This window comes from Mycetomoellerius zeteki, unplaced genomic scaffold, assembly GCF_001594055.1.
Source record: "Mycetomoellerius zeteki isolate Tzet28-1 unplaced genomic scaffold, Tzet1.0 scaffold106, whole genome shotgun sequence".
Taxonomy (NCBI): Eukaryota; Metazoa; Arthropoda; class Insecta; order Hymenoptera; family Formicidae; genus Mycetomoellerius; species Mycetomoellerius zeteki.
In genome coordinates this window covers 3,520,404-3,546,577 of record NW_017255975.1, presented here as the reverse complement: position 1 = coordinate 3,546,577, position 26,174 = coordinate 3,520,404, and the positions used below count along the sequence as shown (strand labels likewise).

Below are 26,174 nucleotides of genomic sequence, written 5' to 3'. Positions count from 1 at the left end.
GTGACACAAGTGTCGTTTATCTTTGTTATTCAATGAATGTCAAGAAAGATAGTGACACTTGTACCGATTTGTGTCACCAAATGGAAAGCACCCTATATATACATATATATACATATATATGCATATCATACATACTGGGTGTCTATAAAGATTGGGATCAAACTTATATAATATGTCGAGTAAATAAAAAAAGTTTTCATGAACTTATTGCAAAACGGAAGAATGCAGGCTTCTATTCATCGAACTAATAACTGTTAAACTCTTTCAAATGTTCCTACTGTACTAGAAATAGTAGTGCAATTCTCTTCGGGGAAGGGGAAGGGCAACCCCTCAACCTTCTTAAAAGAGTAACCCTCGAACACACGTATTTGCGGTTTTTCATAATTTTAAACCATTTTCGAAATATAAAAGATCAGGAAAAACTTTATAGATACGCCCTGTATATAGATAATAATGCCGAAAATATACACTTTCATCATTTTCATGCATCAATAAAAATGCAAGAATGTATTGTGATTGTTTTAACATTTATAATTCGATCTGCATGCTACACATGCGATAACAATTAATCAAGATTTACATCATTGTTAATTTACAAATTAAAAAGAAAGTACCGTATAATTACATATGGAGGAGTGAAAACAATAGTGGTGTAAATTTTTTCATCAAAAAATTTTTTTGTTTCTTGAAATCATAAAAGTAACTTACACCGCATGGCTTTCATTCTTCCATATGTTGTCAAATATGCATACAAGAAAACATTTTGATATATTTTGCCAAAAAAATTCACGATTTCTTATCCAACATCATAATTTAATATGACTACAATAAAAAAACCAGGAGTCTTTAGCAATTCTAAAATGTTCTGCTTTTTAATAACTTTGACAGATATGAGTGGTAGTTTAATGCATATTTTGCAAGAGGAAACATAGGAAAATAGACTAATTGACGTACCGTTGGTCATACGAGTTTACCATTAAATATCATTAACTAGTATCTGTCAATGTAAAAAACGGGTTTAAAACAAGATCGTATTTAAGCATACGATTAAGTAGTTTCCACACATTGATTTTTAATTTTCAACAAAATGTTTTAACAATAACAATCAGAGTCTGGCAATTTTGCTGTTGCTCTGAGCAACATGTATATATATGAAACATATTAAAGGTTTTACTTTCCTATATATATGTATACCTCTCCGCATTCATCATTAGCGTACATTCTATTTACAAAGTTGCGCTAAATAGATTTATATGTATATATATATAAATATATCAATGTGTTATATATATGTACATATATATCATATTATCTTACTATTCTTAAGGCTAGTTTAGCTTGCTGCACACACGTGACGTGGTCCATGTGACATATGAAGACACTGGGTGGTCAGTCGCTGTCCGAGCCCACTGGATTGATCTTTTTCCTTTTTTTCGCTTGCTTTGGATTCACGATTTCTTCTTCCTGTGAACAATAAGAAAAATCATTAATTTTTTAATAATATATAATATTATATATACGTATATGTGTGATTGTATCATATGACATATATGATTACATCCATATATGATTTACATAAATATAATTTCTAAAAACCCTTACCTCGCTACTAGAGGTACTATCGATATGATACCGCGGAAGTGGTCTCTTCAAATTGGATCTTTCTCTCGTGTTAGCACCGGTTTTTCTATGGCCACCCTTACCACTGGCCCCACCTCCTCCAGAGGACGCAGTAGTGTGTTTTCTCGCGGAACTACTCGGTGGTGGCGGTTCATTCTCTTCATTGACTTCTGCAAGTGCAAAGAGATCGCCGTAACTTTTCCTCAGTGAATCACTACTCGCCGCCTGCGCCTGCTGTAATGCCCTTTGCATTCCTTCCGAGTGATATAACTGTAATTCCGCGGAGGACATACAGTGTTGACGTAATTGATCCAAATGACCGAGAACTTGTTCGCCGGTGGGTGGACCAGCAGACTGTTGATTTTGCTTGGCTCCAGAACGTTTCCGTTTGTTCGGACTGGTCGCAGGATAACGGGTGCTAAGTAGATTCGCGAGCAGTTCGCCAAGTTTCTCTTCGTAATCGCGACACCAGTAACGTAGCGCTGCCACAACAAACATATCACCATCAACGCTTTGTCGGGCGAGTAATTGTCGTAGAAGATCCAACGTTGGCCTATAATGCATTAGTCAAATATAAAGTCATATATCGAATTGTTCTATAATAATTTTTCTAATAATCAGTAATTGTTTTACTCACTTTTCTTGCTTAAGCATAAACAAGATTGAAGTAAGTGCCTCTGCGTGGTTACGAAACTGTAATTTCGGCAAAACTGGCAGTACGTAATCAATGGGAAAATCGTGTGCGAAAATGAGCTGCCAGAAACAGTACTGTTCAAATGTCTCCCAATTTAAGCTGGCTGTCAATAGCGTGGTGAACGATTCCTTCTTCAACATCTTTAGATGGCCTTGCATTATCTGACAAACTAAATCCTGTAACTGGCACGAATCCACAGTGGACACGACAAGATGCAACAGTTGAACATTTCCGACGGCGACATTTTGAAACCCTGTGTATACGTCAGGCACAAGGTAACATAACATGAATATGTTATCTTCGTGGCAAAGCTATAACAAAAGCAAACAATGTATTAGAACATATCGCTTTGAGTACAAATATGATATTTAATTTGTTTATGTCTGTATACAAAATTCGTACCTTTAAATCTGACACCAGACACACGTCCAATTTTTTTTCTCGCTGCGCGCAGAAGTCCTTATATACTGATGCTTTGACATCGTTCAGAACATTGCTGAAATATAACAAGAAGTTAAAATTGTTTTTTTTTTTATTTTTTGTCTGTTTAATAATTCATATTTTTTGTCTAACCTCGGTTCGCCTTCTCTTTTCTCTTCTTCTCTGCCCCAGACTTTTAAGAAGTAAAGAAGAAGATAACCTGTCTTAGATTGAACCGATTGCATTTCCGCTAGCACCCTGGCCAAAAGCTTCCGCCTATTATCTTCTTCTTTGCATAATTGAAACTGGTTTCGAAACATAACAAACAACGGCGTGCTTATACTATCAGCCAATACTTCTTCATTTAGGTTATCCGACGGAAAAATCTGCGCCGTGATTTGCGGCGATAAGATAGTTGATATGCAGGACGCTAACGCAGGTATCGTCTCTGCATCTATTTCGTCTTCCACAACCATTTGTACTATCCTTTCCATCGCTTGGCATCTCGACTCATTATCGGTTTCCGTATGCAATGTTTCTATACTAGTTCTCAACTCTTCCGGCTCCAATATAAGACGTAAATGCGACGTAATGTCTTCCTTCTTCACGACACAGTTTGCGTTCTTTTGATCATTTTTCAATTTTACAGTAGACAATGGTACATCCTCCTCGTCTTCTTCCTCTTCCACTTTCGTTACTATTCTAAAATACAAATAAATTTGTTTAATTAAATCTACATTTGTAATACGAAGTTTAATTTTGTTTTTAGTGCAAAAAATTCGTCATGATCAAAGAGTAATGAATAACTACAGTCACAATCACTGTGGTCAAAGTTATAATTGAGTCTCATGTTTTTTACTGTTATTACTTCATGACCAGAATGAATGTATTGATGAATCATAAGATAAAATAAAACTTTAGTCTATAATCCTTCCATATCGAAAAGATTAGTATATGTTATACTATATGCAATAGATATTGCATTACAATATATGCAATGGATAGTTAACCTGAGAGGAGACTCCTCTTCTTCATCACTGAATGCTGGTTCTGGATCTTGTGCCACGTGGTTGTTCTCCACAGTAGAATTTGTGGTATTTTCTATTACAGTCCCTGGATTGTGCTCCTTGTTGAGCTCTTCCATTTTACCTGAATATTTCAGAACCTTATTACCTGCTTAAAGACACGATGTAAAAAGTTAGTAAGCGATAAATGTATTGAAAGCTGAAAGTGAAGCGTCAGATTTGTGGCAGAAAACTTTTAGAAAAATGAACGCGCGGTAATGGCTGCGTTCAGCAGAGAAAGAAGCTTTGCAACTGTTGTAAAATTCTGCAATATGATTAGATCTATAAGGAACCAAAAGCAAGAACCAATCGTATTGAAGAATTTTACAACAGTTGCAAAGTTGCTTTCTCTGCTGAACGCAGCCAATATATCACGGTAATACATATGTCACAACTCATTACTATCCAGATAGCAAACTGACGTTACTTGTCATTTTAACATTATTTAACTTTAATATATCATATTGAAGTCAAAATAACAAATAATCAGTTTGTTACCTGGGTACGTGGCACGATTAAATATCCGAAAATTGGAGGATTTTCTGAATATTTAATGCACTTTCAAGTACGATTTCTTTATATAATTTTTTAATATCCTTTCTAATTTCCAATATTTTTTATGAAAAAAACTTTGAAAGCTCTTGGTTCAATAAAAGATTACTGAAACTTGTAAGGCCGGAATCAGACTACGCATTGAAGATTGAGATTGAAGATTGAAGATTAAAATTTGACCAGTGAGGACAAAGGAATTTTAGTTCCTATTGTTTTGATTGGTCAAATTTCAATCTTTCAATCTCAATATTCAATGCGTAGTCTGATTCCGGCCTAACACAATTCGGATAAAAATCCCGGATATAGGGTAGTATTTTTTCCTTAAGTCTTGTATCCACGATGCTAAAATTGGATGGAGAAAGCCTTAACAAATCACACAAAACTTGAACAATTTGGTCAATGCAATTGGTCAATTTTTGCTCTGTTCATCATAAACACAAAATTTTATATTAATTTTAGATTTAAGATGGTTTCAAAGTTTCTACTAGACTTAAATATCATTACGTTGTCATTACGCAAACTTTTTATTATATGTATAATATTTACACAACGATATTAGAATGATACCGACATTAAGCCCAATGTCCACTATGCTAGAACTTGATCTGAGTTCTCGGATCAAGAAATGTGTAGCCAATCAGCTTATGGTTTTTACGGAAAATCGGACTGATTTCTAGCTTCGTGGACAGTTGAGCTTTAGGCCTGTTCTGTTTGGCTGAACTTTTGTTCATTTTTCTTCCTCTTTTTTCCTTCTGAAGAGAAAAGGAAGAAAGATGAACTGGTGTAAAAGTTCAGCCAAAAAGAACAGGCCTATTATTGTTACAGAATAGGAGTTTTAGGTAGTCTTCTAATCAAACAATGATCGTTCAAAAATCGTCCTTAAGATGAATTTAAGTACAATATTTACTTTAAATATTGTCTATAAATTTTGAACAAAAATTGTGTTACATTCTACGTACTAATTATTAAATTCGCAATAATTGAAATTCTCATTGTTAGTCTTAGCATTTGATAAATAATGTGCCAAGCCAATCTGATAAAAGGACGTGATTCATACAAAAAAATTTTATTCGTTATAATCTTAACTTTTTCAATACTATGGACATTGCAAACTAAAGGAGGAGAGAAAACTTCTTAAGAAACTCCTCTTTCTCCTTTCGAAATATTATTTGACCGAGTTAAGGTGCAGCCACAATAGAAGGAATAAGGAATTAGGAATAAGGAATAATGACCAACCTATCAGAAACCGTGTATGCCGACGTATCCGATATTTGATAAGTTGAAATCTATTCCTTATTCCTTCTATTGTAGCTGCATTCTTAACCCTTTGAAGCACACATTTTTCTTTACGTAAGGTTGAATTGAAATTTGTTACTCGGGGGTTTTTAAAGTCGCTGATTACGAATATGATCTCAGATTTTCGAAATTCAAAGTGGCAGATCCAAAATGGCGGATCGATTTGCAAAAAGTGACCTGATACAAATAAAAAAGTATAAAGAAATGTTCAAATTTAATAATAGAAAAAAATGTATATATTGTTTTGATTTTATGTCCATATATATCCATATATATCCATCTTAACACAAATCTGAAAAAATAAATAAAAAATTATAAACAAATTGAACTCTATGTTCGTTACAACCATATTGCTAGTTAAATTATGCCGAAAATGAGAATAAAAATTGCCATAATGGATTGGCCGCTTTGAATTGTATAATTTTGACTTCAAATTCATAATCACTTCAAATATTTGTCGGTCATGTTTGCAATTTTGCTTTTCCGACTCCAAATTTGTAATAAGCGATTTAAAAAACTGACGAGTACCTACTTTCATCCAGGGGATCGATTGTGTATCTCGAAATGAGGTGAAAATTACAAAAGTGAGCAAATTCACTAGAATATTCATAATTTAATTGGTCAATAACTAGTGAATTTGCTCACTTTTGTGATTTTCACCTCATTTCGAGATATACGATCGACTCCCATATCAAATCACTTTTCGCAACTTGGTCCGTCATATTGGATCCACCATATTGAATTTCGAAAATCCGAGGTCAGATTCGTAATCAGTGACCTCGAAAATCTCCGAATACCTGGTTTCATCCTGATCAGGGTACTTATCATGGAACAAAATCGGATTCCCATTTGCAAATCGATCGGCCATCTTGGATCCGCCATTTTGAATTTCGAAAATCTGACGTCAGATTTATAATCAGCGATCCAAAAAACATAAATTTTTCCATGGTTCATTATTGATTTTTTCCGGAAATGAACTTTTATTGAAAAAACCGGGGTTTTTACTCTTATTTTATTTGTAACAAATTATCAATTAAAATAATAACTTGATTAAATGGTTCATGGGTAAATCAATGTTTGAAGATCATATAAAAACAAAATGTATGTCACAAAACAATAATAACGGTGTTTAAGAGCCACTAGAAGGTAAGAGATCAAGTAATGCATACACGGCTCGCGGTGCCGCAAAGGGAATATAGTTCTAACATCGAGAAAACAAATTCTATGGGAGAAAATCTGACTTAACTTGTTTCCAATAAACTTTCAAACTTGATAATCAAATTTTGATATATCAAAATCAGTGTTTCGAAATTCGCGACTAAAATTACTATAACAAGAAAAATTAAATAAAAAAGTTATTTACAGATTTTTACTTCCAGCAGGAGTTTTTGTAACACAAGGGCCAATCACAACTGACCAATCTCAGTTGAGATAGAAAGGCTTAAAGGTTCTTTAAATGGCGTATAATTATCACATGACCATGAATCTGTGCGTGCGGTAATAGTAATGGCTACGTGACAGGTGATCATCTAAACAGCAAATGATTAACTTTTATAAACTTGTGCTCTCAAAAACTAGTGCTTGAAACGAAAATTCAAAAAATAATTTTTTAACTTCATGTTTCTTGCTATATATTTTGAGTCATAAATTTCGGAAATATGATATTAAAAATAGTATTAAAAACACTGCAGTGTATTCTTAGTAGTAGATAAATTTTTGACAATCAAGCTTAAAATCAAGTTAGGATAATAAATTTCGTCTATAAAAGTCTAACATTTCGTCTACATTTATTTAATTTAATTATAACTGATTTTCTTCAGAATTAGATCTTTCTATCAATCTTTTATAATTAATTCTTGATTATAAATACTAAAATAATTGTCAAATATTTATCAAAAAAGAACTATTCAAACTTTACAATGAATATAATTCTAATAAATTAATATTCTTCTCAAATTGACAAGTTAGTACATTATTTATGAAATATCAAGATTAGCTAAGTAATCAGCAAGTAGATATACAGCAAGTAGATATCAGCAAGTAGATTAAAATTTATTCAAATTGTTTGTCCATATGATGCAAATACTTTCTAACAACTTCTCTACTTTATTTCGTCACTTTCATTGTGGAATCAAGTCTTTTTGTGAACCAATGACAATTCAAACTTAAATTTCTTTTAATTAAAGAAATTAAAAAAGAAATTATGTACTGGAAATTTTTTCCTATTTTGAAATACTTTTTAATATAATGTGATAAGATGTTAATATGATAATACAACTAATTGAAACAATAAGAATCTTATTTTTAGACCGTACCATGTGAGAAACACAATTAATAATAGAAATTCAAAGGCCTATACCGGTCGAAGCTAAATCTTTAACGCTTTTAAATAATTCAATGTGAATTACATATATACTATATATGTATATGTACTTGCATATATAACATATTTGTAGTCGTTCAAACTGCGCGTCGAATTGGTTTTCCGGACTTATAAACGCAATTAAACTACTGGAATAATATCACGAATTAAATTAAATTAACAAGCAATTCTTAAATAATTTTAATGCATAATCAGGCATCATATTAGCAAGATGTTAATGTGCTGAAAAACTGTAAATAAATTTTATTGCGAAAAATATTACCTGGCCGGGAGTCGAACCCGGATCTCTTAAATTCCGTGTGAGCGTCCTTACCAGTTAGACTACCGAGGCCTTAGTAATATCTTTCGCAAATTTGGCATATGTACGAAATGTCTTTTTCGGGCGACGTAAATAAACTAATTTAACCAATAAGAACCTTATTTTTAGACCGTACCATGTGAGAAACACAATTAATAATAGAAATTCAATGTAATATTATTCCAATAGTTTAATTAGCTCCGGAAAACCAATTCGGCGTGCAGTTTGAAGGACTACAAATATGTTATATATTTACATATATAGTATATATATAATTCACATTGATTTAAAAGCGTTAAAGATTTAGCTTCGACCGGTATAGGCCTTTGAATTTCTATTATTAATTGTGATCATACAACGTTTATATATTATATATTAATAATTTTACCAGGCATATCTGAATTTGGTGGTAGACAAAATTCCTTAAAAGTTTCCCGTATTTTGCTCCTTAATTCTCGATCAAGTTTCGGGCTATCAAATAACGGGTATAGGCTAGGCAAAACGCGTTTTTCTAAAATTTGTCGCAATGACGAAAATATGCCGTTTCTGACTTTCTCCGTTAGCGCAGGATAGAAGTTTGGTATTATCTGTAAATCATATTTTATTTTATTATCCAGAATTTCGAATCAAATATCTTTAAATAAATGTATAAACAAATATTTTATTTATTATTTAGAATTTAAAATATCTGTAAATCATATTTTATTTTAACATTTGGAATTTCTCAATAAAATGAACGAGTATAACTCACCCTGCATAAAAAATCTAGAAGTGTGGCAGTGACAGGTGGATGAGACCTCATTGAATTGTGCATAACAAGAATTGCAGGTTCAATATTCATGATATTGTCTTTGTCAGGATCGAAAAACAGCCAATCATAGAACAGAGCCAGCTTTGCGTTACTGGCAGCCACGGTGGAAGTGCACGTTGTGAATAACCAGCCTATTACTGCCCATCGTGGAATAATGTCAGAGCACAGCAGTTCGTTCGTGGGATGTATGACTCCAACGATAAAGCGAATTAGATCACATCTTAACGATTGAGATTCAGGAGTTGCTAAGTATTGCCTCTGAAACCAATCCTGATAACGCTTATGATTGCCGAAACGGACGTTACTCGTCAGAAACACAAGTTTCCTCTCCATTTCCGGCGTCAAACGAGATTGTAGAAATCTTCTGGAGGTTCTAGTTTGTAATAATTGAAGAACACCGTTAAAATTTGGACAGAGAGATTTTGGATTGAGTAATATATCCTTCCAGAGTGCTTCAAACTCCGGTATTCTCGCGACGTTCTGTAGTAAACGAACCAAATCTCTGAAAAATATAATTGCATTAATTTATGTCAATGTTGTTCATTGTTTGGAGTTTTCTAATCGCCCCAGCATGTATACCTTCCAATAGCTAGGCAGTCTGCCATTCGTTCCCTTATCAGAGATGTTGTGAAGGTCACTTCCTTTTGCCTTAAACCAGCCAAATGAGGTGCATTGTGGTCTTCTATTAACCGTAAATACGTGTACACAATTGATGCTACTAAAAAAGAAAATTTATCCAACCACGGTCGATTTTCTTGAAAAATATCTAAGAGGGCGTCAACTAGGAATAAGTTCTTTGGGGAAATATCCCCGCCTGCCGCATGCCTCAACAAAGTCAAACAAAGATTATCCACATTAGTTACACTAGTCCTTATCATTTCCCTTAGCAACCACAGTAACTGACTTCTGGTAACGTCATTTAATCTCAAATATTTATCCAATACTAATTGATTCAGATGAAGCAACACAATGCCTAGGCCATCTCGTGTGATCAATGTTAAGTCTCTGTAACTCTTTGCAGCATTCTGCGGTTCCGTCAAGATGATCACTAATAAACCCAGGGAAACTTCCTCGTACGCCTTGTCCTTGCACACTGCATTGTTCAGCGTGTCGTGGGCTTCTTTCTCCGAGAGTCCCGTGATCAAATTTTGCAACGTCGAATGGCATCTCTCCAATTTCTGAAAAGATATTGTATCACTCAATTTCGCTGATTCTAAATGAAAAAAAAAAATACCCAAGAAGTTTGAGTAAATTTTTATTTAGTATTTTGAGGTAAATATCTTTGACTGTACGCATACAAAAAGAGACACTCCAGATGCTTTCTAACAAGAAACACAAATGACACAATGTGACACAGTAAATTATTATATCCTTGGATCCTTCCAATTAGTAACACAAGCCTTCCATTTATTAGCACAAGTCGACATAAACATCATTCTATCTTACTTGACATTCTAGCGATTTAGACAATTGTGTCAATTGGATACCAAATGGAAAGCACCCCTTGCTGTTTGCCAATGTTACATAAAGATGAAACGATTCACTGTGTTACACTTGGTGCTTTCCAGCAAGAAACAGATGATTCAATATAATACAATGAATTACTACAATCTTGTTATTTGCCAAGAGACACAATGTAATACAGTGATTATTTCATCTTTATTTAACATTGGCGAACAATAAGGATATATGATTCATTGCGTTATACCATGTTATCTGTGTCTCTTGCTGGAAAAGCATCCTCCTATGTTAAGCAAAAATGGAATTACACTGTGTCTCCTGCGAGAAAACACCAACGATATGACACAGCGATTATATCATCTTTGTTTAACATTGGCACAAATAACAAAGATATAATGAAATTCACTGTAGGTGCTTTCCATTTAGTGACCCAAATCGACACAAGTGTTGTTCTATCTTTCTTTACATTCCATATGTAACAAAGACAGAATGATACTTGTGACGATTTGTGTCACCAAATGGAAAGCACTCGCTGTTTCTGGCTGGAAAAAGCATCCACTGTCATGTGTTTTTTGTCGGAAAGCACTGAAAAGCTTCCGGAGTATTCAGAAAAATTCAGAAAAATTCAGAAAAATCACGTGTCACGATGGAGTTGCTCGATGGAACACGGAGGAAGGGAAGCAAAGGACGCGAGAGAGCGAAAGAAAGAGAGAAGGGTAGGAACGGGAATATCCTCGTCCCTCGGGACGATTTCGCCTTTGGCAGGTTCGAATGTCGCGCGAAAAGGTGGATTTTCGCAAGTGGCGCCGCGCGTTCGCCAACGTGCGCGACCGTCGCAACAATGGCGGAGGCCCTCGCACCCGATACGTACCCAGTGACTATTTCAAATATTTATGTTACCTCTTCCAGGTCGTCCTTGTTCTCGATGCAGGTCGTGTTGAACAGCCGGGACGCCGGAGTCTTGGGCTGCTCCATCGCTCGCTGGCTGCGCCTCGGCCGGCCCGTGAACGTTACTCGAGGCCCCGTCGAGCCCTCAGCCCTCAGCCCTGTGCCCCTGGCCGCTTGTGCTCGCCTCCGTGCATCGTGATCGTCTCGCTGGCCTACTCGTTCGCTCTATCTCGCTCACGTCTTTCTCACTCCCTCTCTCGTTCACTCGCACGCACGGACCGTATCACCCGCTCTCTCTCGCTCTCCCACTTTCTCGCTTTCTCCCACTATGTCTCCCCTCTCTCTCTCTCGCTCTTTCTCTCTCTCTCTCTCTCTCTCTTTCTCGTTCGATCCCTCCGCCGCCCACTTCTCGCCCGATGCTTGTGCGGTGTGCCTGTGCGCGGAGCAGCCACCGTGTTTATTCCTCGTCTCGGCAAACCTCCCCGACTTCGTCTACAGCTCCGATGCGATTGCGCATTGATAGATGCGCCCAGTCGTCGAGAGGGCCCCGCTTCGTGTTGCGATGCCCCCGTCGCGCACCCGGCGATCGTCGTTCGCCAATCAGCGACCACCAGCCCGTACACACGGCGCGCCCGGGTGGGATGCGATGGAAAAGTAGTGCGATCCGTAACAGAGGCGGCTGCACGCAGGGCGCACTTGGGGTGACACTCGGATAAATATTAAGAATTCACGGAAAGCCTCGCTGATTTCACGAGCTCCGCGCGATCAGCTCTGACCGCTCAAATCAGCGACATTCAGTAGCTATGCAGAGTAGATCATTCCAGTAACGTTGCAATAACTTTGCGATGTTACCACAATATTGCTGGAATATTGCGAATGTTGCTGTAATATTGTTGGAACGATCTATACCGTACGGGTAAATGAAAAGAAACTTCTCGGCCCTTTCATTAATATTTTTCTTATTTAAACTGCATTTCATCATAAGTTATTCATCGACACGTCGTTTCGCTGCATTGGAAGCTGTTTTGCAATTTAAAATAAGTCGAACTCGTTACGCAGTTGATGCGTATCGACGCGACGACAAAACGGACGAGCTGCAGGAACAGAGACTCGCGGAATTGTCGAGGGATTGATATTTCTCTTAAGTCCTGAGACACTATAGGTGTAGTAAGCCTTGAGCCTTAAGGAATTGACCAGTCACAGTCGAATGTGAGAAGAACGATCAATTATGATTAATCAATTGTTTGGAAGCTTAAAGCTTAAAGCTCAGGCAGTGACTTAGGATGAGAGCACAGAGTCTTGCATAATGCATAAAAAAATGAATTAATTAAAGTCCTTCATTTCTTTCCTTTCCATGAAATAAAAGATTCAGGATGGATTTTTTTTGTGCGTTATGCATCCCAAAACACAATAGGTGCAGTAATGGGCTTTCTACAAGCTATTACCTAAGCTTAAGATCTTAAGCCGTAAGAAATTGATTATTTATAGTCGATTATTCTTCTCACATTCGACCGTAATCAGTCAATATCTTACTGCTTAACTCCGCAAACACAATAGGTGCGGTAAGCCTTAAATCTTGAGGAATTGACCAATCATAGTCGATTATTCTTCTCACATTCGACTGTGATCGATCAATTTCTCAAGGCTTAAGACTTCCTACTACACATCTATTGTGTTTGTGGGGTAAAGCATATTACAGTTATTGTATTTCGGAATTTATACAAAAATCTGTGCTTCTGTCCTAACGTTTGAACTTGCGAGAGGTCCTCGATCGCTCCGTGCGACTTTTTCGCCCTAGGAATATTTTTTATCGGTTAATCACCCGACGGACAGCGGAGCGAGTAACGGAAGACGTCTTCATGGTGGATTACGTTTTGCCTTTTTGCGCCTCGTGGCGCGAGGGCTTTGTGCAATTACTGCTGGGCGAGTCGTGAACTTCGTCCTTCGTTCGTCACGCGTTATTAATAAGTACGTCAGATAGTACGTTGTAATGAGGCGCGAACGGAAACTTTCGCGGTTCCGACAATCAACGAGGAGGCGGCAAGTTGTTACGATACCGAAACTCGCGGATCATCGTCGCGAGAAGTTCGGAAAGCCGCGCGAAGGAGATGCGCGCGCTAGCGCGTCGAGTTAGCTTTTTCAGAGACTTCTCTGTTCGGGAAACTGCGATGAAAGACGTGGGATTCACGAGGCTGATCGCGTTCATAGAATATAACTTTTTCCTATAGCGGAGTGATTCTTGTTATAACTTGAAAAAATTTAAAAAATCGCGTTGTAACGAAGCTCCTTCGTTTCCATAACTTTTTAATCCCTTGAAGTTTGCAACTGTGAGAATATTCAGATATTTTAAAGCACCGTTTTGTATAGGTCGATTGTGTATCTCGAAACGAGATGAAAATTACAAAAACGAACAAATTTACTACATAAGTTGACAAATGAAATTATAATATTTTAATGAATTCGCTAATTCGCTTTGTAATTTTCACCTCGATTCCCAGAAGTCGCTTACTTAAAATAAAATAATAATAATAACAATAATATTAAAAATCAATAATATATCAATTATATTAATATCTGCAAATAATAACTTTATTGGAAGTTATTATATCAATAATAACTTTATTGAAAGTCAATAATATATCCATTATTAAAAATGCACGTTACATTTTTTTCATTATCATATATTTTATCCGACTGAAAATAAAAAAATCAAAAAAACAGGAATGTTGAGAAAATTGCTAGATTCGGAGGTGACAAAACATCCCGTTTTGTCGGCTGTAGAGCCGTGTGTGCCGCGAGGAGGTATCGCGCATGCGTTTGCGCATGCGTGTTCTCGACAAGTGACCTGCGGAGCACCAGGCAGCCGCTAATCGTGCTGAGCGTCCCGGCTACGCTTCTCTCGTTCCGAGCATCCTCGCGGAACGCCCTTCGTCGCTGCTGCTTTCCGGTGAGGGATTCTTCGGTTTCCTCGGGTCCGCCATCCCGTCTCGAGGTTCCATTTCCGGCGCGGAAGCGGCACTCCGGGACGGTTCGCGACGACGACGACGACGTCGTGTGTGCCGCGCGACACGCCTTCGCATCCGCCGACACCCTAACCCCTTGGAGCCTTCCACGAGGGACTTCTTTTCTCGTCCCGAGGTGTCCTCGACGCTCGTCCGCGCGACGCCTCGAGATTTCGTCGCCATTTTTCACGCGAAGCGAGTGTCACGGGACGCGGCGGTTCACCGTGCCTTCTGTTTTCCGTCCAACGGCCACGTTGGTCGGTCGTCGTTGGCGTTCATCTTTCTACGCTGCAACTCGCTTCCGATGGAATCGTCGACGTACGCCGTATCGCGTGCGCGAAATACGAGCGTGAGAGATCGAATACTTCGTGCAGTGACGTCAACGGTTTCGGGACGGCGAGCGTGAAAAACGTGACTCCGTTTTTCCGCGCTCGTCGCCTCCTCTCGGAAATGAGATCCGGGTTCGCAGGATTTACGTTGCGAGTCGAGAAAAACACGAGCTTCGCGCGACGAACGAAAATGTTTTCTAATTCGTCCTACTTCGCGAAAAGCTTATTCTTTTTAGCTGAACTTCTCGCACGGGTCATTTTTCCTCTTTTACTTTCAAATTGGAGGAAAAAAAAAAAGAGAAAAGATGAACCGTGCAAAAAGTTCAGCTGGAAAGAACCGATCTGAAGACTCGAGGTTCGTTCGCGTTGCTTGAAATCTCCAAAAATAAATATACATTTCGGACGTTGAAAAGAGAGAAACTGATTGTGAGTGCAAAAAGTGCAAGCAGCTCGAACAGACCTCCAATAATGATGCGTCGAAAAATAAAAAATGGAACTCGTGAATTCGCACGAGGTTCGACACCTGCGATCGTCGGTGCCGTTCGTCGCATCGATAACTTCGCGTTCTCCGAGTTGTATATTGTATCGCCGCGAAATATTTGCGCGTCTATTTCTGTGGATTGCATTATCATTGGCGATTCTCGCATCATCGCTCGCAATAAAGGATCTTCAGGCGCGCGATGAGTGACGCGCCCGCGCGCGCGCGCGCGCGCGTAGTTCGGAGAGAAGTTGGCCATGCCAACTTCAATCCGTAGTCACGTTCGTGACGAACCACGAACGTGAGATATATAACTGGAGTACTGGACCGGGCCTGCGAGTCGTATATGCGCTGCGTAGAGAAAAATAGGGAGGGATCACTGGGACACGCCATTTTGCCATTTTGTTCGTACGGGAAACACGTAAGATTTTAATAATCGCGGTGAACGCACCGAGTACGTGAAACTATCGAGGAAAGCGGATCCTAAAACGGTGGGGGAGCTCTTTGTTGCTTTGCGAAATCGCTCGTGAGGGAGAAACGTTCGGAGGGAGCGCGCGCCTTATCTCTCCCGTGAAAAACGGACTTCGCAGCTGATCGCCGATTTATCTTTGCCTTTATGAGTATAATTCGATCGTATATTCTTTTTCGTAAATGTAACTCGATCGCGCATTGTTGTTGCGCCTCGAGCAAGTTGCACGGCGATTGTTTGTAAAAGTCTGCGAAGCGGCAGCTATAATAAATATCTCTTTCTCGATCCCTTACAGGTCTCAAAAGACATTTATGATAATAAGTTTATTGCAACAACATTTATTGTAATAATAAATCCTAGAGAATGCTCGGAGCGTCGATTTGTGTTCCACCGATTTTCTGAAGTACAAGCTTTTGTGATCAAAGTTTTGTCGAAGTAGGGATTTCTGAGGTCAAGGACATTAGAATTTTAGGACTTGTGTAATTTTATCGTTGATACAGCTGATTGGATTTATCAGTCGCTTATCATATCGTATTATTATATCATCACGATTTAATGACCACGTTCTTTTAACAGACATTCTCTTTTAACCGTTACTTGAGTAGACTCGATCGAGTATGAACGTAAAAAAAAAATGACTAGATCTACCTAGCCTTTTGGTAAGTTACATAGTCGGACAACTCTTTCTAGAATGCGATAGCCAACATCAGGGGAACTTGATATGGAAGAAGAAGGCTGTGTCTATTCAGGCAAAGTGGGAAAGATATAATCAGATGGTACCCGATTATCTACGCCACGTGGTGTGATTTCTGAAACGAAGCGCTGCACGTTTTCGATCAGCTTGGATTCATGGAAGCTAAATACAAGTTGAAAACGGTTTTTTATAGCAAAACGCTGAAAAATATTCCCATTGAATGTGAAAATACAATCAATGTGATCCCAATGATTCTACAATTTTATAAATACTTGGCGTTTATATTCAATGTTAAATCGTGCGCGTTGTTTGTTAACGACATTATTCCCAGCTCTCGAGTTGCGGTCCAATTATTTCTTCTATCTGTGCTGCGAACCGCAATAATATGCACGCGTGAGAGAATAATCGCATGCCAGTATAGCAAATGAGATAGATAAATAGAGAGAGAAAGGGGAGAAAAAGGACAGCACTAAACTTAAAAATGAAAGCACAAATCCTGCGAAGTAACAAACTTGTTCAGAAACATAAAACTTATATAATTTCTCGGACATATAGAAGGCTGGATTATTTCAGCATAATTTTATAAATCGAATAAAAATAGTTTTTTATTGTTCTTCGACATTTCCTTGTTTTTGCCAATTCCCCCTGTTTGTTTTGACTTCCCTAACCGATATCGATTATTCTAAACTGTTTACACATATTCTACTATAGTAACTATAGGAGGATGTTATTGATTTTTAGCTTGTTAATGCTCCACAGATTTTTCTTGAAATTATTTTTCTTTTTATATTATTTAATAATATATTTTTTATGAATTTCTTTAGGTGTCAGTATTTACTTGATTAGCTCCAACAGCTTGTTCCCATTTTATCTTTGCGTCCCTTCCCTGCTGCTACTTTAAGATGTACTTCGCAAATGAACCGAACGTCCGACCTAAAACCGCTTGGTGAATCTCCTTTTACTTCTCGCCCCGGCGCATCGCGCATATTTTTGCCGTTTGTTACTTTCCCGCATTGCGTAATTCGGTTGCATGCGAGTGGAACATGAAACGACAAGTTTTGAAGGACGGTTCAGGAATCAAAAGATCGAGATATCCATCGGTAGTGCTTTTAATTTCATCTTTATTGAATGACCACACGATATCGTAAACGGATGCATAATACGGTTCATAGTTCACAAGTTGCATGTGTGTGACATCAATACACTTGAATCGTGGACAATCGTTGATGACTTATGAACTACAAGCAGATATACTATAAGTATACCTACGGTTGAAATACTTAAGTGTATATGCTTATAGACATACTTACAAATTAGTAAGTATACAGAGTGTTTCTAAATAAGTGTGAATAGGAGTTGATTCTTTGCTAAAAATTAAGGGGAGTTTTTCATACAAACATATATTTCTATATCCCTCCCTGAGGAATTACATTCCTTCAATGGGGAGAGGTAAACATTAAGTTCTTATTTTTTGAAAATGTTAATAAATGTTCTTTTTACAGTGGAAAATGTCCGTTAAATTCCATTTTTCTAATATGTCTAAAATTTGAAAAAAAAAAACTTAATTTTTACTTCTCCTTTTGAAGGAGTTACTCATCCGGGAGGGATATAAGAGTGTTTATATGAAAAACTCTTAATTTTCGACAAGGAATTATTTTCGGAAAGTTTTTACACTTATTTATAAACACCCTGTATATATAAAGTTAGAAATCTTTAGTCTTTTCGAGCTCAACTGGATGATGTTTCCAGCTAAAAACATACATATATTTAAATATATTATTTAAATAATTTTAATTGAGATCTTTAGTTTCAAGAGATATACATATGCATTTATTCTTGATATTATAGGTACTGTAAAGTGCAGAAAGAGTAAAAGAAGACATGCGACGTACATATCGCGCGCGCGCACACACACACACACACACACACACACACACACACACACACACACACACACACACACACACACACACGTATATTATTTTAATACACTTATATACTTCGTTGTTCATTGTAAGAATCAATAGCAAGAGACAATATTTCTTACCAAGTTTCTAAATTGTAAGGAATGCAAATATAATATTCTTTAGTGTTTCGAATAAATACTATTTTTAAGAGAATACATTCATACTTCATTACGAGTCATATGATAATTAGATGTACTGATAGTGCGTATATAATTAATTATTTATTTTTTATCGCAGTTATCTTTTTTGCGAACCGCATAAATTATTCGTCATATACTGTGTGAAGAAATGACTAGTAAATTCATTAACGAATCATTAATGTATTTTTTATATAAATATTCGCTTTATGTGCTTTTATAAAACTAAAAATAATATAAAACAATAGTATATAAAATATATTTCAATTTTTTCAATAAAAAACAACACAGAATGCAATGATAGACATCTAGTCATAGTCAAACATTAGTTTTATCCGTCCGTAGCATTATTTTTATATATTAATAGTAAAAATGTTACTGCATTTTTTAATTAAAATTATTGAAAGTACATTGAAATATTTATCAATAAAAAGAACTATCATTTTTCTTTTTGCAAAATTATTGCCTCATTTGTACTTTACCGTTCTTTTTTCTTTGTATCAGTACTTTCTTTTACATAGATATCATCCAATTCATTGGCTTCTACCAAGCAGTGGGGAAAGTCTCCTATTAGGACTGACTTTCTTTGGTGTTTTAAAAAATAACGAAGTCCTTTTGCGATGGCAAAGCCAATCATAGCTATAGTCATCGTTAATAAAGCCATCAGTAGAGGATGCTGCAGCAGAATATGAAAGAATTATACCGTGCACATTACAGCAATGACAAAAATAATATAATTACACGATTACCATTTTAATAATAATTTAAAAGTATAAAGTACGAATCAATACCGTTAAAGTGGGCTTGTTTGTAAAAACATAATCGGCAATCACAACTGTGACTCCTAGTATAATACCAACGCCAGCTCCAAGCCACGGGATCTGTTGATCAGCTGTGAAACATTATTTTATTATGTTCCAATTTTCATAGTTCCAAGATAACTCTGTGCATCAAGTACCTCTTCTGTCTTTAATCAATGATTTTGACGCTTTGTTCATCGCTTCCAAAATCTTAGGCTCGTTTGGTTGCAAGGATAAAGCTTTGTTATAAGACTCAAGTGCTTCATTGTAAGAGCATAGTTTCAGTTCAACCTCGCCCTTCCTAAAGTAACCCTGAAACAGATAATCATATTGAGAAATTTATTCCTTTTTTAAAATCCAGATCTGCAGGAAGTATATATTCTTTTACATACTTTTGACCAGTCAGGCTTTAGTCGAATGGTCATCAGAGCATCGTTCAAGGCGTCACGATATCGTTCCAACATTAGGAAAGTGAAGGATCTGTTGCTGTAGAGAGAATAATTTTTTGGATCCAGCTTAATTGCTTGTGAGTAATGAAGCATTGCCTTCTGATATTTTTTCTCCCTAACACATGCATTTCCTTGCTGTTTAAGGTTCTCCACCTAAATAAAGAGAAAAATACATTATTAATTTATATATATTTATATACAATGTATTATATATATTATACATATAATCATAATATTATGTAATAATATAATTACATATATTTGTATACAAAAAATATACATAAAGGCTAAGCCAAAAAAATATTGTAATATTAGGTACCTATATTCTTTTTCATTTATCTGGAATTCTTTTACCTGCATTGTTACCTACTAGTTATCAGTACATTATATACATAAATTTAAAGGATTTTTGAAACAAAGGATAATATATAACAAATGCTATAAATAAATTTTTAAACTAAAACTTTAAATAATGGTTAATAAGATGCCTAATATGTTTGACTAAGCCATATATACATATATATATATATATGCGCGCATGATGTGTGTGTATTGTATACATACACAGTGTATGCATATATATATGTATGACGCGATATTTACGTTTGGAGGTTAATGAGAGAAGACTTGCATCTCTTGTCGTATAATTGAAAGGCATCGTAGAGGCGTACGATTTTTCTCGGAATTATTATCTGGTTTATATACAATATTGATAAACGTGATTGAAAAAGCTTTGATAAGGCTCACCTCTGTCTCTTGCGCACTCATGGTTGCATTCACAGTATTCCTGATTTTCCAGTAAGACTCAAGAGACAATTCTCGTGACAAAGTATTGACGAGTTGATTAATTATTTTCAAATTAAAGGCTTCGTCGTCGGAGTCTTTTCTCGAATGAACGTAATCGTCGTGGAGCAGATGAGCACCTGCCATGTTCACCGACCCGGTGGTGGGTGCATGCGCACCGACGTAAAAATAAATGTGTGTGCGTGAATCTTACGTGAATTGCGCACGCATTCTACGTCATAACGAAAGCTCTCACTTAACGAAGCAGATCCGATTATATTTGGCAATATCGATTGATGTATCAACGCCATCAAAAACAAGCGATGTTTTTCCAACGACTACGGCCAAACTTCGATTAGCTTAATCGGCGATTAAGGCCCAATTCCACAACTCACGGTTAATTCTTAACCGAGATTCAACTTATTCATTGTCTCTTTCCAATTCTAGAATTGGAAAGAGATGAGAAACAAGTTGAACCTTGATTAAGAGTTAACCGTGAGTTGTGAAACTGGGCCTAAGGCTGCTCTCCTTTTAGGAGACACTGTCAGCACAAGTGTTGTTCTATCCTTCTTGGCGTTCAATGAATAACAAAGAGAGAACGACAATCGACCGATTTTTTCAGTGTAAAATAACTTCAACCTTGATTTAAATTACTCTTCATCTTTCTTCAATTCTTGGAACTAGAAAAAGATGGAGAGCAAATTGAACTGAGATTAAATTAATTAATCTACATACATTAATGGAAATGGACATGTATCTTTTTAAAAGAAAAGCAGCTTAACTCAAGAGAACTAAGAGAATTGTTTAAAGCAAAAAAAAAAAAAAATTATATTATATAATTTATTGCTCCTTTCCATGCATTATTAAACAGCAGAAAATTAATACTTCTATTTATATTAAGAAATAGAGTAGGTACTACTTAATGAGTTAATAATGAAGCTAATTGTGAAATCTGAGTTATCCTTATGTTTTATCCTTAATCTATAATACATCCGTATTACTCATCTCGCGATCTTGCCTTTTGCGTATAAGTTGTTTTTCTGATTGCGCTTATCTTTTTCCTTTTTTAATATTAAACGCAAACATTCCAGATTCCACGGCTATGGATGAGGTAATCTGCGATAAACTTGTCGAGCACAATATCTGTTTTGTCAATATGGATAGAATTATTTTATTTTATTGTTTAACACGCATGGAAAGATTAGATTAAGGACGATAAATAAAACTTGACATCTTGCTGTGAGTAATTCTGTCGATTGAATTATGTTAATCGTCGATTATGTTAATCAAAGTTTGGTCGAAGTAATATTTTTCTTAATGTATATAATGGAAAGAGGAGAAAATCCAAGCCGGAGGCGGAGAAAGTAAAGACGATTTTTTCGTTCATGATTTTAATGTTCGAAATTCTTCATTTCATACAAATTAAGTGTGGGGAGAGTTATAATACAAACTTAAGATATATACATCAATATTTCGTGAAAACTGCTCACAATAGCTATGCAACTTATGTCCGTTAAATCCCGCCAGATCATTCACATCGTTAACCGACTTATTACCTTCTTTTTTTTTTGTATGATTTTTTTACTGCCGTCTAAAATTTATCTCGCGTACACTATGCAACAAAACTTGGCAAGTCATTCGAATAAATATAATAATTATTTCTTTTAATTAATTTCCCGCGATTACCCGGCGCCGCGGCGCCGATCTTTGCGTTTCGGAGTGCTCCCTCGGAATCGGAGAATCGGCATTTTGAGCCCGCCTTTCGCGTTTCTCGCGATCTTGCCTTTTTCGAAAGTCACAAATTCAGAGAGAGGAATATCTCTTGGACGTTTGACGAGATACGCCACGTTCGCACTGCGGACGAGGCTCCACCACGAACGAGTCGACATGCGAGGGGTATTCCTTCGATGCCTAAATCATTCACTTATTACAGGGTGTCCCAGAAATCGTCAATCCTTCGGATTTTACACGACAAATAATAGGGAAATTTCTAAATATCTCCTTGACGGAATCTCAACGTGTTATTTCCGCGAGTGACGATATTAATATTAACCCTCGACCACAGCATCATTTGAACCCGAAGTGAAAATTTTTTACACCGTTGTACAATCTTTTCCTAGACAACATATATGTCTAAAAAATGTCATAGACGTATTTTGGAACATATAATAAATAATAACTTTTCTACGATAAGCCATTACCTATATTTTAAGTCTCAAGCCGTAAGAAGTTGACCAATCATAATCGATTATTCTTCTCACATTTGACTGTGACTAGTCAATTTCTTGCGGCTTAAGATTTAAAGCTTAAGTAACGGCTTATTGTAGAATGTGCATGTAAAGGATAATTTAAAAGACATCATAAAGACATCTTCATGTTTCATGTCGTCTAGGATTGGTACTTGTGAGGTTCTAAAGATTGTAGATAAAAAAAACTTTGAATCTTCCTCTATCAATACAAGGCGAAGATTTACTTGCGTTCTATTCTGTTTTCATTGCTGCAGTCGAGAGGTAAAGATGAAAAATTCGTTTCTCTCGAACGACTCGATTATTTTCCAATTATATTCTCTTTCGATGGTCATCTCGGACACCCTGTATATCGCGTACTTCGCCGAGATGCGATTCTCGCGAGAAATGGACAGAGATTGTTGTTGGGACACTCGCGGAAGACACGGACGGCGAGGTTCTCGCTTCCTCGCGAGGAAACAAGAGTCTCACCGCGGACTTGTGTCGCGCGTACGCGGGACGGAAATCACCAGATGCAGCCTTAGCATCCTCGACTCGTTCGTGGGAGAGCTCGCTGCCTAATAATTCCGCGTGTCGTTACACTGGAAAAAGTCTGATTGCATTAATTGGAATTCTAGGAAAAAAAAAATGTACAAATGAGAATTTTATGTATAATTAAATCTATTATAATTCTAGTCAAGGTAACTACTAGACGTCCAATCATGATGGGAATTCTACTTGATGTGATTAGAATTTATTGGTTCGTTCATTTTCAACCAGAAATTTTTCTCAGTGTACTTAGCGGGAACTCGATTAGAATCAATTAATACAACTCGCTAATAATACAAAATCAAATAAATTCGGCGAGGCAGGTACGCGTTCGTTTCGGCTCTCTCGAGCCCTCGAACCCGGCACAGCCGTGGCGAATCTCCTCGCGAATCATTTTATAACAGACCTGCCCTTTGATCAACGTTACAAACGAAGTTCCCCGCGCGGATAACAAAAGGCGACGCACACACGCACACAACAATAACGAATAGAAAGCCGCTCGCTTTGTTCCTCTCACTCGCGCGACACCCAATCGCGAAATTCAACGCAACTGGAAGATTAACAACGAAGGTTTAAATTCGTTACAGAAAAAAAAAGGAGTAAATTATGTACAAATTAAATTAGTGTAACAAAAAAGGAGAGGAAGGAAAAAAACAGAGAAACGCCGGAGACGGGAAGAAAACCCGCCGATTCTCCGCGCTCGAATCCGCGCGGTCTCAATTATATGTATATACACATTTTGTGCGCAAATCCACGTTATCGGTACATCGGCACGCGTGATCGCTGCGAAACTACCTACAGGCAGACGAACGAACGGACGGACGATCCGTCTGCCAAACACGCATACATCCACGAGACACATCGCTCCTTAACGCACTCAACGCATCGCAGTTCACCGTCGTCGTCGATTTTCGTCAACGCGAATTATCGTCGTATCGTGTCGACTCGCTTTTTCTCTCCCACCCTTGTCTTACCCTTCCGTCTTGTCATTGTTATCGTCACTCATTCTTTTTTTTTGTCGCGTGGCTTTTTCCCCGCGCTTTTTCTCTCATGCACGATTCTCGAGTAAACAGAAGCACGAGCATGGCCCGGGTTCGGGGACGTGGAGGCTCACGTGGAACACGACGAAAGTACGTTTATTCTGGGGAAACCGCGAAACGGATCGCGTCGATGCGCGAGGAAGGATATCAATAATTCGTCGCGGGAGGTAGAAATAGTTTGAACGGGCGCGATTGGTCTAAAAACTGGCCGGAGAGCTCGCGGTGGTTCACGGTGCGCTTAGACGACGATATATTTTGGAAAGTTTATGACGAATTCGAAAGGTGGATTGAGGCGAGAAAAAATAGAGTATTGAAATAAGGAACCTTTCGCAAGGCAATAAAATAAATATCATGAGATGAGATCTCTCCTTTCCTTGTCATGTGCCGCGTAGGATTACCAGCTGTATTTTTTTGAGAGTATATGTACACACAGAAAAATTGTACATACTGTACGCAAATGATAATTACATGTTTCAAATATTTCTGATGTTTGTATATCCACCAATCTATCATAAGCTCATCACAAGTATTAAATTTATTCAAAATATATTCTGAATCCTAAGCGTAATATTTCAATCAATATTAATAAATAAAAACAAATTCAATTTGCTTATTATATATAAAGTCGCTTCTTCAATCAATTTTATAATATTATTTAAAAGAAAATTAATTCTTATTTTGAGTTTATAATAATGAGTTTTTGTAAAATTTGTAATAAGTCTATTTGAAAATTATCATCAAGAAAATATTCTTTGTTAAAAAAATAACTGTTACTTAATAGATAAAAAAATAAATTCTTTAGTAATCAATTTTTTCTTAGTAATAAAATGATATTTTTCTGTACTCTTTTTGAGGTCGTAAAACTTCTTGTCATTAATTAATATTTTATATTTATAAAATTTTATTAATAAGAATTGTTAATAAAAATTCTAGAAATTTAGAAATTTCTTTTTATAAATATACTTATATTTAATGTATAAAAAATTATATTTCCTCTTTCCGTCCCAGATCATCTTTTTTTAAAAAATGTATATATATATATATGTATATAGGTACTCTTTTCTTGTGATTCAGCTATGGTAACCGTAGGCGTGAGCAGCTAAGAGTTAAATTTTTTACGACACGATATATGTTTTACGTTTCACTGGCATCGACATTGACATTTTTTTCCCGAATCGCTTTCGTTTGAAACTGACAGTAAAAAATTGACAACGCAAATGACTGAATGTTCTGGATTTGAAAAAAATCGACAATATCAGTCACGAAGTTTTTACACGTTAAAAACAAAAAAACTTTTATAATCCCGCTCAAATGGAACTTGTAGCTGCATAATTTTTGTTATAACATGTAAAAAGAGATAGAGAGCTTTTAGGACGAAAAGGACTGGGAAACAGGGCTAGATTTCGATCAGAACTCTTGGGGATTATTACAATTGATTGTGAGAAGACAGGAACATCGTAACAAAATAGGAAAGTCGCGCCCGGAAATCGTCTCGCGAGCGCGATGATTGCACAAAATTGAAGACATAATCGAGAAGGCCGACAATAACGTCGTGTAAAGGAAGGCGCGAAGAAGAGGGAAATGGAGAAGGTCACGACGACTGGATTAACTCTCCGATTCTCACCCCTATAAATTATACCTAATATAATTAAAAGAAGCTAATTAAATAATTAAATTGCCGTTGCGCGGAATGGAGTATACGAGATGGCCACAGCCTAATCTTAAGGCTTGTTCTTTTTTTCCATATCCCAGGACTGAATTTTTT

At 36.7% G+C, this 26,174-nt stretch overlaps 1 protein-coding gene across 3 annotated transcripts; it reads right to left on the bottom strand.

Moving 5' to 3' along the window:
• Window positions 1–1,317: 1,317 nt before the first annotated feature.
• IntS3 (integrator complex subunit 3) lies at window positions 1,318–20,762 on the bottom strand. 3 transcript variants are annotated; one of them, XM_018449867.1, is made up of 15 exons: window positions 20,560–20,762; window positions 19,756–19,965; window positions 19,522–19,675; window positions 19,355–19,455; window positions 19,046–19,239; window positions 11,500–11,653; window positions 9,718–10,316; window positions 9,079–9,640; window positions 8,716–8,914; window positions 3,745–3,883; window positions 2,888–3,436; window positions 2,717–2,810; window positions 2,258–2,625; window positions 1,603–2,173; window positions 1,318–1,464 (listed from the first exon to the last, which is right to left on the bottom strand). In XM_018449867.1, the coding sequence occupies exons 1-15, from the start codon at window positions 20,740–20,742 to the stop codon at window positions 1,390–1,392; spliced, it is 4,152 nt and encodes a 1,383-aa protein (XP_018305369.1). In that variant the 5' UTR covers window positions 20,743–20,762; the 3' UTR covers window positions 1,318–1,389. The 3 variants fall into 3 exon arrangements, with proteins under 3 accessions (XP_018305369.1, XP_018305352.1, XP_018305360.1); XM_018449850.1 differs by lacking the exons at window positions 19,046–19,239; window positions 19,355–19,455; window positions 19,522–19,675; window positions 19,756–19,965; window positions 20,560–20,762 and having other exon boundaries at window positions 1,390–1,464; window positions 3,745–3,910; window positions 11,500–11,574; XM_018449858.1 differs by lacking the exons at window positions 19,046–19,239; window positions 19,355–19,455; window positions 19,522–19,675; window positions 19,756–19,965; window positions 20,560–20,762 and having other exon boundaries at window positions 1,390–1,464; window positions 3,745–3,907; window positions 11,500–11,574.
• Window positions 20,763–26,174: the final 5,412 nt, after the last annotated feature.